The following is a 14,573-nucleotide window of genomic DNA, read 5'->3' on the forward strand; positions in this document are numbered from 1 at the left end:
ATAATAGAATACCATTTATTAAATATTTATGGACATTTTCTACATTTGCAAATATATTGATTTCAATTACAACACAGAATACAAAGTGTACACCTAGTACAAGTACTGTAGTGCAATCTCTTTATCATGAAAGTTGAACTTACAAATGTAGAATTATATACAAAAAAAACCTGCGTTCATAAATAAAACAAAGTAAAATTTTAGAGCCTGCAAGTCCACTCAGTCCTACTTCTTGTTCAGTCAATCGTTCAAGTCTGTTAGCATTATTTCCTGCAAATGTAGCCTGCTTCTTGTTTACAATGGCACCTGAAAGTGAGAACAGGCGTTCTCATGGCACTGCTGTAGCCAACATCACAAGATATTTACGTGCCAGATGCGCTAAAGATTCATCTGTCCCTTCATACTTCAACCACCATTCCAGTGGACATGCGTGCCTGCTGATGACGGGTTCTGCTCGATAATAATCCAAAGCAGTTTGGACTGACGCATGTTCATTTTCATTATCTGAGTCAGTATCAGCAGATGGTTGATTTCTTTTTTGAGGGTTCGTGTTCTGTAGTTTCCGCATCGGAGTGTTGCTCTTTTAAGACATATGAAAGCATGCTCCACACCTCACCCCTCTCAGATTTTGGAATGCACTTCAGACTGCTATAACATGAAAAATATGGCAGAATGCGAGTAAAACAGAGCAGGGGTCATACGATTCTCCCCCGAAGAGTTCAGTCACAAATTTAATTAACGCATTATTTTTTTTACGAGTGTCATCAGCATGGAAGCATGTCCTCTGGAATGGTGGCCGAAGCATGAAGGGACATACAAATGTTTAGCATATCTGGCACGTAAATACCTTGCAAATGCTGGCTACAAAAGTGCCATGCAAATGCCTGTTCTCACTTTATAGTGACATTGTTAATAAGAATCCAGCAGCATTATCTCCTGTAAATGTAAACAAAATTGTTTGTCTTAACAATTGGCTGAACAAGAAGTAGGACTGAGTGGACTTCGTTTTGTTTGAGTCCAGTTATGTTAAAAACAAACAAACATCCTACATTTGTAAATTGCACTTTCACGACAAAGAGATTGCACTACAGTACAGTAACTCCCCACTTAACGTCCTCTCGCTTAACGTTATTTCGATCTTACATCCCTGATCAATTACAGAACATGCTCCATTTAAAGTTGTGCAATGCTTCGCTATAATGTCGTTTGGCTGCCTGCTTTGTCCACATTTGTCAGCCCCGCATCAGCACCCCTTACCCCCCCGCCCCCCCCACAGTGCCTCCCGCCTGCAGGAGACCCTGCGGATCAGTGCCTTCCCCCTCGCCTCCTGCCCGCGGCAGTCAGTTGGCTTGCGGCGTTCAGGGGTGAGGGAGGAGTGAGGACTTGGCGCGCAGGCTCCCCCTGCCTCCCGAACACCACAAGCCAGCTGACTGCCGTGGGCAGGAGGCAGGGAAGGGAGGGGGGAGCCTGCATGCTGAGTCCTCGCTCCTCCCCCCTTCCTCCTGCCCCCTGAACATTGCAAGCTAGCTGATTGCCATGGGCAAGAGGGAGGGGGGAGGAGCGAGGACGTGGCGCACCTCCCCCCCTCCCTCCCCTGCCTCCTGCCCACGGCAATCAGCTGGCTTGCGGTGTTCAGGAGGCATGGGAGGGAGGGGAAGCCTGTGCGCTGTGTCCTCACTCCTGCTTCCTGAACGCTGCAAGCCAGTTGATTGCTGCGGGGAGGGGGGAGGAGCGAGGATGCAGCGTGCAAAGTAAAAGGGGGGGAGAAGAAGCGGGTTAAGGGTGAAGGCTTGGGGGAAGGGGTGGAGTGGGTGGGCCGAGGGTTGAGCCCCCTGCCCCTGGTGCTTGCAGAGTATGGGAAGCTGCTGCTGCTGCGCAACGTGCTTCTCCTAGCCTACAGCACCTTCAGCCTCCTTGCCTGCCTCATTGTCTCCAGTGCCAGTGGGCTGTGCCTGTGTTGGGTAAGTCGGGGGCACCTCCCCACTGTAATACTGTACTGTATGGCAAAAAATAAATTCCCTGGAACCTAACCCCCCCCATTTACATTCATTCTTATGGGGAAATTGGATTCGCTTAGCATCGTTTCCCTTTGTCGCATTTTTCAGGAACGTAACTACAACGTTAAGTGAGGAGTTACTGTACTTGTATGAGGTGAATTGAAAAATACTATTTTTTATAATAATCTTAACAATGGAGTTAACGAACGTATGAGCATAGTGGTAAGACAGTGGTGCATCTACAGTTCACAGAAAGGATATCAGAGTGGTGTTGCTTAGTGTCATATGCAGTTGAAGTGGAGAAAGGTCATTGTTCATGAGAGTAGCTATAATATGGGACTAAGAGGAGGAGCTTTGTAAAGCTATATCTATAAAGCAGTACAGTAGAATCCTGTATATCCGACCCTCCATTATCTTACTCTCTGTATTAACTGAACAACCAGCGCACATAGGTCCAGAAGCAGGCAGTCTCTCTTCTGGCCGCGAGACAGCACTGCAGCCTCATACTTCCCCAAGGCTCTGCCCATTCACTCCATTTCCCCCCTCTCTCCATCACTCGCTCCCCCCTCTCACTTTCACTAGGCAGGGGCTTGGGATGTGGGAGGAGGTGTAGGCTCTGGGCTGGGGCTGAGGGGTTCGGAGTGTGGGAGGGAGCTCCAGGCTGGGGCAGGGGGTTGGGGGACAGGAGGGGATGAGGGGTGCAAGCTCTGGGAGGCAGCTTGGGTGTGGGCTCAGGGCTGGGGCAGGAGATTGGAGTGCAGGGGAGGGTGCAAGGTGAAGGCTCCAGCCGGGAGGCACTTACCACAGGCAGCTCCCAGTTGGCAGCGCAGTGGGGCTAAGGCAGGCTCCCTTCCTGCCCTGCCCCCACACCACTCCTGGAAGCGACTGGCATGTCTCTGCGGCCCCTGGGTGGGGGGGCAGGCAACTCCGTGCTCCACTGCTGCCGCTGCCCCTGCCCCCCAGCGCCAACCCCTCCGGAGCTGCGGGGGCAGTGCTTGCGGCCCTGGGCAGGGGGCAGCGGGTCTTCACGTGCTGCCCGCACCCGCAAGTGCCACCCCCGTGGGGTAGATGCGGAGTCAGCACTGCGGGGTGAGGACAGTGCGTGGAGCAGCCTGCTCCCCTCTCCCACCTGGACCTCGGAGACATGCTGCCAGTTGCTTCTGGGGCCAGGTCAGGCAGGGAGCCTGCCTTAGACCTGCTGCGCTGCCGGACTTTTAACAGCCGGAGATCGCGATCGACTGGTTGGTGACCACTGGTCTACATGAATGATGATGAACCAAGGATAGCTTCTATAAAGAAGTGCATCAAAAGGGATATCTGTACTTTACTGATTTATCTTCATATAGTATCTAGAGGTGGTGGTATTAAGTAGTTGTAGATTTGCTGTAACTCTTGTTTTGTTTCTTTTTACAGGCTTATGCATCAGGATGTGATATTGTTATATTGGGGACTGATTTTGAAAGATTACAAATAATCCCTGGAGCAAAACATGGGAATATTCAAGTTGGATGTGTGGACTGCTCAATGCAGCAAGGGAAGGTATGTAGTGATGTTACTAATAATGCTCAGACCACATTGTAGTGTTAATTTATGGGAGGGATCACCACATAATAGTGCTTTCCAGGTAGTTACAAAGCTCACCGTTTAAGCATAAACGAGTAGACAGCGGTCAAGGGAATAACAATAGACAAAACTTAATTTACTGAATTCACTGTAGGCAGCATAGCAGAAGTGCCTCTCAAATAAAGAATTAATGGCATTCGGGGAGAGGGACCTTGCAAATGAGCTCAGGAAGATCGTACAATGCATAGGTAGCTGCATGGAAGAAGGCACAGGGGGATTGTGAAAATCTGACAAGTTGAGGAGGTTGTGAGTATTGGCGAAGGTCCTGTTATATATATGTGTGTGTGTGTGTGTATAGATAGATATAGATATATATATAATATATACACATACTAACTTCATGTTAGTATGTATGTGAATATGATGCTATGGTGCATAAGCAACACAGAGATTTGTATTACCAGCAGAGCGTTGACAGGTTGGTAAAAGGAGACTGTTCATTATTTACTCACATTAAATATAAGAAAACCTATTCTGAACCTACTAGTCTGTATAATTGGATGATCTTACTATTGTTACCCTTGTCCTCTCTTCCTTTTCTTTTCACCTGCTGCATTTTACCTCTATTACTAAAGCATTATTTCGGGCAGAGGCCATGTCTTCTGTGTTTGAACAGCACTTAGCGCAAGAAGGCCCTGATCTTATCTAGAGCTTTTGAATACTACCACAGTAACAAGATACTTGTATGAAAAAGAAACGGATTACATTCTTGAAATTGTCGTTCATGGATGGTCTTGACATCTTGCTATGCAACGTAACTTAAGTTCATTTGGCTCAAATGTTCTGCATATGTTAGTCATTTTAATCAAAATATTTAAGTATTAACCAGTCCAACCTAGAAAGTTTTAACTACATAGCCGTTGAACGCTAATGTTTCCAAGCAAATAATGTGCACAAGTGGAAAATTCTAATGTGGATTAACTGCTCACTTATGTGATGACTATGTCAAGTGATGAATCTGCTAAGCAGTGATAGGCCAGGATACAGAGGGGACTAATCTGGTGCTGTCTTTTGATTGGAAGCTAATAGGGCAGCCTCAGAAAGATCTGTGGGAGGATGGCTGTCGATAAGGGTGGGAAGCAGTGAGAAGCTTCTGGTGCAACTGAGCTGGGGGTTTCCAGAGTTACTTCTATGTGGCCAGGTCTGTCTTGATTTAAGAATAACAGGTGTTAAGTAAATGAACAAATTACACCATACCTGATTCTGACTCCAGTTGATCTCCAGCAATGAAATTGGTGTGCTGCAAGTAGAACGGGACAAATAATTGACTCTTTGGGTCACTTTCAGTTCCAGAAAGCTGGGGGGAAATGGTTGGGTTGAACTGAATAAAAAAATTCGCAAAAGTTTCAACAAACTGAAAAAGTTTGGTTTTTTTTGGGTTGAACAAGACAAAGATGTGACCAAATTGGAGAATCTACAGGGGAGCAACAAAAACAGGAAATTTCAAAAACATGACCTATGGGGAAAGGCTGAAAGAATTGGGCATATTTAGTCATGAGAGGAGAAGGCTGGAGGGGCAGCCTTGGACAGGACCTAAGTCTTCAGATATGCAAAAGATTGTTTATAAAGAGGAAATGGATCAGTAGTTCTCCATGTTCACCAAGGTATTGGACAAGAAGTTATCATCTTAGAGTGCAGCAAGAGCGATTTAGATTATGTATTAGGAACAATTTTTAATGGTAAAGATAGCTAAGCACTGGAATAGGTTACTGAGTGCCAATCTCAGACAGCATGACCGTTACCAAGTGAGTCTGGAATCCCCATCATTGGTGGTTTTTGAGACCATGTTAGACAGACAGACAACTGTCAGGGTTGATCAAGGTATATTTAATCCTGTCTCAGCATATGGAGATGGACTAGACTTCCTCAGTTCCCTTCCAGCCCTACATTTCTATGATTCCCTGTCACTTGACCTTGAAATTCTTTGTTTCTGGGCATGTTTGTTTAAAGGCCTAGATTCACAAAACAGATGGAGGAGGAGGAGGTAGTAGTGTCCTCATAACTTTAGCCCAGTGGTTCAGCATTCACAAGGAATGTGGGACACGAGGATTCAGTTCCCACATCTGCCTGATGTGGAGCAGGGATTTGAACTTGGGCTTCCCACATCCCAGATGAGAACCCTGACCATAGCCTGGTGGTTAATCATTATCTCTCCCTGGTGTTAAGGATTTGTCAAACTATGGAAGAGTTGCTGTCCTGATAAAATGATCATATCTGTGATGTCCTCCTATATTACTTTGACTTTTTTCCAAAAGGGCTTAGACTAGGGGTCGGCAACCTTTCAGAAGTGGTGTGCCAAGTCTTCATTTATTCATTCTAATTTAAGGTTTCACGTGCCAGTAATATATTTTAATGTTTTTAGAAGGTCTCTTTCTATAAGTCTATAATATATAACTAAACTATTATTGTATGTAAAGTAAAAAGGTTTTTAAAATGTTTAAGAAGCTTCATTTAAAATTGAATTAAAATGCAGAGCCCCCCCCCCGGACCGATGGCCAGGACCCAGGCAGTGTGAGTGCCACTGAAAATCAGCTCGCTTGTCGCCTTTGGCACGCGTGCCATAGGTTGTCTACCCCTGGCTTAGACAATCTGCAGACTGTGTAAGCAGAAATCTTAAATTTAAAGACATTGTGATGTCACCCCTAAATGTCTGTGTAAGCATGTGTCTTGTCACTACGTTAACTTTTGCTACATGTATGTAAGTATTCTAACTTCATAGTCTAGGCCATGGGTGGCCAAACTTAGCGACCCTCCAAGCGGCAAACGATAATCTTCAGAAGTTTGAGAGCCAGGTGCAGCAGGGTGGTGGGGCTAGGGGCTAAAAACTCTAGATGCCCATCCCCGCTGGGTAGAAATCCCTAGCTCTACCACCCCACCACAAGGCAGAAAGCCCCAAACTCCCTTCCAGTCTGGTAAGCGGAGAATGGCAGGAGTGGGGGGTTCCGTCACCCACACTTCAACTATAAAAGAGCTGCATGCGCAGTTTGGCCACCTTTGGTCTAGACCAAGGAAGTATGTATGTGGTCTTTACTGATACAGTATAATCAGTGGCACAGAAATCTTCACAAAGAATGTGGTATGATGGCCCTCAGTAGTGTATTTGTCTACTGAAGGTTTGATAAATTATATATTTCTATACTTCTGAATGTGTGATTTACCCCCCCCCCATTTTAATCTTTACTCTGAATTGGAGTTTCTAATGTTTTGGGCTTGTCATTTTGGTAACTGCAACCTTCTTGTATACTCTTTTAAATCTTAAATTGATAATCTCACCTTGACTTCAGTATAATGAAGGTAATATTGTTAGATCAAAGCTATGTGTTGATACTTCATTTCTGTTTTTAGATGCTTTAAATTAGAAGCGGGTTTTAGCCTTCTGTATTATGCATTCTTTTAGTTAAACAAAGAATAAGTGTTGGTAGCCTACTTGGGAAGAATTGACCAGTCCTTCCCTGGGAGCAGGAGCGGTGCCAGGGTTTTTGCCGCCCTAGGCAGCAGCACTCCTCCTCTGAGCATTCGGCGGCGGGGGTCCTTCCTCTCCACGTCTTCGGGGCACTTCGGCGGCGGGTCCCAGAGCGAGTGAAGGACCCGCCGCCGAATTTCCGCCGAGGGCAGCAAAATGCTGCCCCCCAAATCCTGCCGCCCTAGGTGACCGCCAGCCCTGCCTGGGAGAAGTGTTTAAGTTTTAGGACCAGGTGGTTAGCAGAGGACACAACTAGATTTGTAAACAATGCAAAATATATTGGATGTAGTCTTGTGCAGTAAGACACAATTTTAAAATGCAAAAGCAGGACTTTCTGAAATCTAGGTGAAGCATTAACTTTTTTGCTTTAGAGACAGTTAATGAATTATAATGTTTCTTGATTTTCTCAGACTATCTTTCTATGTTGGACATCTACATATTATATTTTAGTCTAGTGCACTAGAATCCTGTGGAGAAACTGAAATATAGCTTTTCATAGACATTAAATCTTCCCAGTTCAAATTCTGAATCCTAAAGTATACTTTCAAAATCTTGGTCTTCTAACTAATGATTTGCGGCTGCTATTGCAACCTTGCAGTTGAACTGATTAAAGAGGAAAACTGCAGCACTTTGCTAATATGCCGATCAGTAGCTTTATGTGATATTTATCACCTGATCGTACTTCACAAGATTACTCCTCACATCAAAACAAAATATGCAAATATATCCTCCTACTGCTGGTCTCCCAGTAAAAGTAGATAAAGATAAAAGCAAATTGAAGCAACAGTACTCTTAGCTTTGATTTGCAGAATTCAATATAACTAATGAAATAATAAATTATCAAAAGTAAGTGTTAGACTCATTGACTTTAAGATCAGAAGGGACCATCGTTATCTAGTCTGACCTCCTGCACATTGCTGGCCACGGAACCTTACCCATTCCTGAAATAGACCTCTAACCTCTGGCTGAGTTACTGAAGTCCTCAAATCATGGTTTAAAGACTTCAAGTTACAGAGAATTCACCATTTACACTATTTTAAACTGGCAAGTGACCCATGACCCATGCTACAGAAGAAGACGAAACACACACGCTGGGCCCTCTGCCAGTCTGATCTGGGGGAAAAGTCCTTCCCGACCCCAAATACAGCAGTCAGTTAGACCCTGAGCATATGGACAAGACCTGCCAGACAGATGCTTTGAAGTAACTCAGATCCCTCCTCATCTAGAGTCCTGTCTCCAGCAGTTGGGAATTTTTGCTACTGACAGTTGCTGATGGGCTACATGACATTGTAGGCAGTCCCACCCTATCATCCCCTCCATAAATTTATCAAGCTCAGATTTGAAGCCAGTTGAACTGCTCCCGTGGAAGGCTGTTCCAGAATTTCACTCCTTGGAAGGGTTATCAGAATCCCCTCATATTTGGGGTTTTTTTTTCCTTAAAGCTCCAGCAATCATGTTGTGTAACTCAGCTTTTGTTTTTTAAAAATTTATCCTGGCTGTTCAGAAACCAGAAGGCAACCTTCTTCCTCACCCCCAATCCCTCCAATTTTATTATTTAAAAATGTGAGGATTTAAAGTCAATTTTGTGGGAGGGGAGCACCAGGGGGTCTGAGTCATGACTTTTGAATGCTTAGCATTGGCAATATACAGAGGTATCTGCAGGCATATTTGCTTAGTCATCTTGACCAAATGGCTGACACTTTACACTAATGGTATTTTATATGCATCTGTACTGTTTGTACAGTGCTTAAAAAGTGACAAATATGACCTGTAAATAAAATTGTTAGAGGCTATTTACTGATATATATATATTAATAATTATCCTAAATGTGCAGATTGATGTGTATATATAGACACTGTGTGACTGTTAACCAGACAGTGGATATAGTTGCATAATCACTGAAGGATGAAATGTCTTTGAACAGGAATCTCATTATCCATAGGGTTTGGTAATGCTGGGTTATTCCACTTTACCAAATCTTGATGGCAGAGCAAAAATTTTCTTTTGCAGTTCTTTCCTGCGTTGACATCGGCCTTTCAGAGCTCTTTGATGGCATGAGTGCAGACGTGTTTCTACACAGTCTTGTTCCTCTGCGCTCAGAAAAAGGATTCCATACACTCCTCATCCTGAAGTTCTGTTAATAATGTTGACTTTTTTATACGTGAAATAATTAGCATAAAAAGAGTAATGATTCCCTTGGCAAGCTAGCATTTTCTTGGTCTAGACAGGATGTTAGTTACTTTTGAATTTCAACAAAATAATATTTCCTGCAGCTAGTTGAATTGTACCAGTGTCACTCTGTGCTTCACTTATAACTTAAGTTGATCTAGACACTTCAGTCATATTCGGTGTGTTCCAATTGATAGCAGGGATGAGGGGGAGGGATAGCTCAGTGGTTTGAGCAATGGCCTGCTAAACCCAGGGTTGTGAGTTCAATCCTTGAGGGGGCCACTTAGGGATCTGGGGCAAAATAAGTACTTGGTCCTGCTGGTGAAGGCAGGGGGCTGGACTCGATGACCTTTCAAGGTCCCTTCCAGTTCTAGGAGATGGGATATCTCCATTAATTAATCCTTAATTAATTAATTAATAATTGAGAAAGTTGAGATTTTCCATACCTGATCCTTCTGAAGGTGAATACATTTGGAAAGCTTGAGTAAAAGTGATTCAGCTGTTTATATGCTAAGAGAGGGAAGTACTTCTTCTTTTTTTTAATTGTTCTAGTGCATCAGAAATTTTTGGTACAAACTTTGACATTGAGCAGGGAGATGGTTCCTAGATCAGATGTGTCATTTGGTGACAATCAGTTCAGAATTGATTAGTCTAATGATTAGAAATAGGCTTCCCACATGCATCCTATGTTTTATTTAAAATAATACTTTATTTTACTGATCCCTGCCTTACTCCATACCCATCTTCACAGAATTCCACTCAGTTCATGCATAAGAACAACGGGAATAGAATACTGAGAGATCACTTTTTCGAAAGAAAGGGGGTGTTTGTATGTAAAATCAGGATGGAGGTGAGAAGTGTATTTTTGCCTAATGGATTAAAAAATGTGACCATGAACTGGTAATTTACATTGTCATAATGCATATGCAGCCTTACTTTTTAATTTTTTCTGACTTTTGAGTTCATCTCATTGGAACCTTAATTCCTTTAACATACTTTTTGAATACAGTAAACATATGGAAGGTCAGTTCTGTCCTTGTGTGCTAAATAGCATTTAACAGCAAATCTATGGCCTTTTCAGTGATTCCCTTTGTCTCCAGAAGAAATGTGATGCTTTTGTTGCATTTTCACCTTTGCTTCTTATCTGGTTGTGGACAACAATACAACTCAGGAAGAGGGCATAGACCCCATTGTTGGGTGAGTGCAATATGGATGGCTCCTGTGAAATTCAGAAGATTAAGGTTTATGTAGAGGTACAACCAAAAGAAATGCATGCTTGGAAACAATGCAGGTTGCATTGATTGTTCTAAGTCATGATTTGCTAACTTCAGTATGTTAGGGAGCCCCTTACATTCCCTGTTACAGTTTTGGTTTGGGGAAAGTGGCAAGGGAGAGCAAAGCCTTTGTCTGAGGGCAGCCTCTTCTTTCTGGGCGAGTTACAGAAATGACCTAGTAGAGCTACATGGGCCTTCTTTAAAATTCATCAGTGCCTCCCCACCCAAAGTATCCTCACTATTATGATGCCAGGGATGCAGTGAACATACATAACTTTTCTGATGGTCACACAGTAGTAGTAGTAGTCCTTACAGTAGAACCTCAAAGTTACGAACACCAGAGTTATGGACTGACCAGTCAACCAGACACCATGTGAAATCGGAAGTAATCAATCAGGCAGCAGCAGAGACAAACAAAAAAGCCAATACTGTACTGCATCTTTAAAGGTAGGCACATTTGGATTGCCTGTTCTCTCTCCCCCACCGCCCGCGCCATGCGTGGGGCAGCCACTTACAGCAAGATACTATAATGTTATCCTAAACCACAATATTGGTTATACCAGTGTTGGGTTAAGAATTACAATTCTTAAGTTTACATCTCCATCTCAGTGTTTTACTTTGAGTTCCTGTGGAAGAAACTATTCTAATTACTCTCAGAATAGTAGATGTATTTGCAGAATCACAAAAATATGGCAATGATAAAGATTAAGTAGAAAACGTAGGGCAAATATTAGCTAGAGATGTGTTTTAAAAACATGGCTTCTTTAGGCTTTTTGCAGCTTTGACAGAATTATAGTTGGCATATTTGGGTCATGCTGACATGTAAGTTACTTGAAGAGTCTGATGCAGGCTTTTTTTTTTTTTTTTTAAATGTGGAGGTTTTTCCTCTCAGAACTTGAACCTCTAGCTTTTGTTTAAATTTACTTGCAACTTAGGTTTGACAAAATCACATTCTGTAAAATGCTACTTCAACTGCTTTTTATACTAGAAATGAAAAGATATCATATAACGTTAATGGTTTATTTGTAATCCACATTCTTATGATGATTTTATGGAAATAACTTGAGCCATAATTTTATGGACGTGGACAATTATGCTGTCTATATAGTCTAATAAGAGGTCAGAATTAGAGTCAGTGGTAGGGTGTCTCTCGTATTTGTAGTTAGTAGTTCTTGTTTTTATGACAAGCTCTAGGTAGTGTGATGACTCTCAGCCTGAGGCTTTTAAGGGGCATTTAAGTGTTCATAGGTCTGCATGTAACTTTTCCTATATTTGTTCTGATAACTTGTCCTGGGAGAAAATAATAGGGTGGATGGATTTTAATCAGTGAGATTTAAATAATTAACCAGGGAATCTTGATCTAAATTTATTTTGTATTTTGCATTTGTCCTTTATTTAGTTTGCTAAAGAAAGTTTGATAATAATTGGTTGATAACCATTAAAACATGCTGATTTGCAATTAAATATAGCCTTCATTGAACTGAACTAGTCACACTGAAATGAAGAAAATATTCTCTGTGCACCTACAGCAGAAGAGGCTACTGTTGTCAAAAGCTGTTTTAGCACTTAAGCACTCTGGTTCCAGGGGCTTAACGTGTGGCTTCCTGCTTACATCAGTTCAGTGGTTTGACTTTCTTTAAAACTTGGCAGTAAATAGATGCTGCTTAACTATTTTTTAAACTTAATTTAAATGGTTTTACTAAATTAGAATAAATTCAGGTCTTAATATAAGTTGGCATAATTTCAAATAGGGTTATTTATTTAAGAATCTGTATTGAATTTAAATTTAAAAAAATCTGATTTAAATAAACACAATTTTTATCTTTTCCCCCCTCCTCCCCACCTTGACTTTTATCCACCCTGGAAAATAACGGTTGAAAACATATGAGCAAATATGCTTATACGTGTGGTTAGCACCAAGACTCTCATTGGTCCCCAAATAAGGCTGTCTTTATTGTAAGCTTTATTTAGTACTCTTGAGAAAAATATTAACTATTGTTTTATGATTGTACTATATTTTGTAGCTCTATATGACTGTCTGATGATTTAAGTGGCTCTCATGCTTTCAGACACTCAGTGGCACAATGTGATATGTTAACAGTGAAAAGGCGGATTGATTGATGAAGTGCTTTTCATCCTTTCCACAGCGTATTAAAAATGGAGTCCAACAACTTTTCTTAAAGTGGCTACCTAAATTGCATGTGGAAAAACTCTTGATACTAGATTGAAGATTCATATTAAAATTGGTATCCAATACACTTACTCTTATGGTGGTTGATCCTCAGGTCTTAACCAGAAATATAGTTGTAGCAAACAGTTTTTTCTAGTACTTCAAGTTTCAAACTTTGCAATATGTTTTAAAGATTTTCTTATTCTGGTATGTTCCTCAAGTTCTGATCCTTAACTCAGAAGGAAATAGAGAGACAAGCTCAAGAATATAGAGGGAAATATTTTTACAAAGAATGAATGAAAGTAGAATCAATAATCCACATCTCAAATTAAATTTTAAATTAATATTTTTGTTTTGTTTTATATAACTTTTTATTTCAGATTGCAGCTTCTTATGGAAACATGATTTGTATTTTTGAACCAGTTACTGTCCTGAAACAGAAGAGCAATCATCCTGCTGTAAGTGAATGAACTGTCTTAATAGAAACTTCAACTGCCTTGAAAAGTTTAAATAATTGCTATGGTTTACTTTTATTACTTGGGAGTTGCCTTTTCTGAGATACAAGATGAGATACCAGTTTAAAATTGGGATATAGGATGTTTATTGTGTGAAAAAGGGGTGGGGCACATGCTAGTTAAAATGCCACTTTATTATACCTCTTCATAACACGTCAGAAGGGGATACATTGGACCAATCCATAATAAACATACATAGTAATTGTTTCATTTGTGCAGTGATTCATCTGTGCAAATCTGTGATTCGCTCTCTCTGACCCTGGCCAATACCAGAAGAAGGTGCAAAAAGCTCAAAATGGAGTACTGTAACCTGTGCACAGGGAAGTTTGCTTTTAAGCCAGCTAGTAAATGATACGTTTACACCCTGCTGCATATGGTTTTATAATGCTTGTTTTTATCCTTTTGTAATGCAGCTCTGCTTGTTCTTGCTCATGTGCATCTCAAGTACTTTCAAAAATTCTACTAATTATTTTGCAACGCATTTTTTAGAATATATTTATCTGTAGATTTCAGAGGGTTTTATAACGGTTGGTAAAAACTGTACTCTCATATTCCACATAGTGTGACGTCCTTCGGTGTAGGCAAATTTGTGGATTAGCCTTGTGTTTATCAGTTTGACATGGATCCTAATCTTGATTCTTTTAGGGCTTGGCTACACTTACGCGGTAGTTCGGCGGCTGGCAATCGAACTTCCGGGTTTGATTTATCGCGTCTTGTCTGGACGCGATAAATCGAACCCAGAAGTGCTCGCCGTCGACTCCGGTAAACCTGCTCGGCGAGAGCAGTACGCGGAGTCGACGGGGGAGCCTGCCTGCCGCGTCTGGACCGTGGTAAGTTCGAACTAAGGTACGTCGACTTCAGCTACGTTATTCACGTAGCTGAAGTTGCGTACCTTATTTCGAATAGGGGGGTTAGTGTAGACCAGGCCTTAGGTGCTGATTTATGTGATTTAGAGCAGGTTACTTAATCTCTGAATCCCCTTTTCTTAGCATACTTTACAAGAGTATTGAGTCTTACTTGAGCCTATGCAAAATGCCATGTAAGTGCAAAGTATTAAGATGATACAAGGGTACAAATACAAGACAGCGAATTTAGCTTCCATCTTGTGTGCATTCCATCAGATCCATGTGGCTTATAGAGGTTGCAACACAATTTCCTATCGCCTAGGGGATTTAAGAAATCTACTTCCTGAACTATGCTTACTTTATGAAGTTTCTAAGACATACATAGTACCTATGGGTAATTCAGGAAGCTCTTTTCCAGCTGATAAAGTGTAGGAAATCTATGTAAAAGATGTGCATGCTTTAAAAAGTCTGGAAGGTTTTATATTTGTAGACATTCCATTTAATTACTCCATCCTC

At 41.7% G+C, this 14,573-nt stretch overlaps 1 protein-coding gene across 2 annotated transcripts in view; it reads left to right on the top strand.

Moving 5' to 3' along the window:
• The window catches only part of DMXL1 (Dmx like 1), a 157,304-nt gene that overhangs the window by 13,037 nt on the left and 129,694 nt on the right, over positions 1-14,573 (top strand). For both annotated transcript variants that reach the window (XM_024194440.3, XM_024194441.3), the window contains exons 2-3: positions 3,411-3,536; positions 13,078-13,155. In XM_024194440.3, the coding sequence (XP_024050208.2) occupies positions 3,411-3,536; positions 13,078-13,155 (204 nt within the window). The remainder of the gene's footprint in view (positions 1-3,410; positions 3,537-13,077; positions 13,156-14,573) is intronic.

Source organism: Terrapene carolina, unplaced genomic scaffold, assembly GCF_002925995.2.
Source record: "Terrapene carolina triunguis isolate 2854851 unplaced genomic scaffold, T_m_triunguis-2.0 Scaffold69, whole genome shotgun sequence".
Lineage (NCBI taxonomy): Eukaryota > Metazoa > Chordata > Testudines > Emydidae > Terrapene > Terrapene triunguis.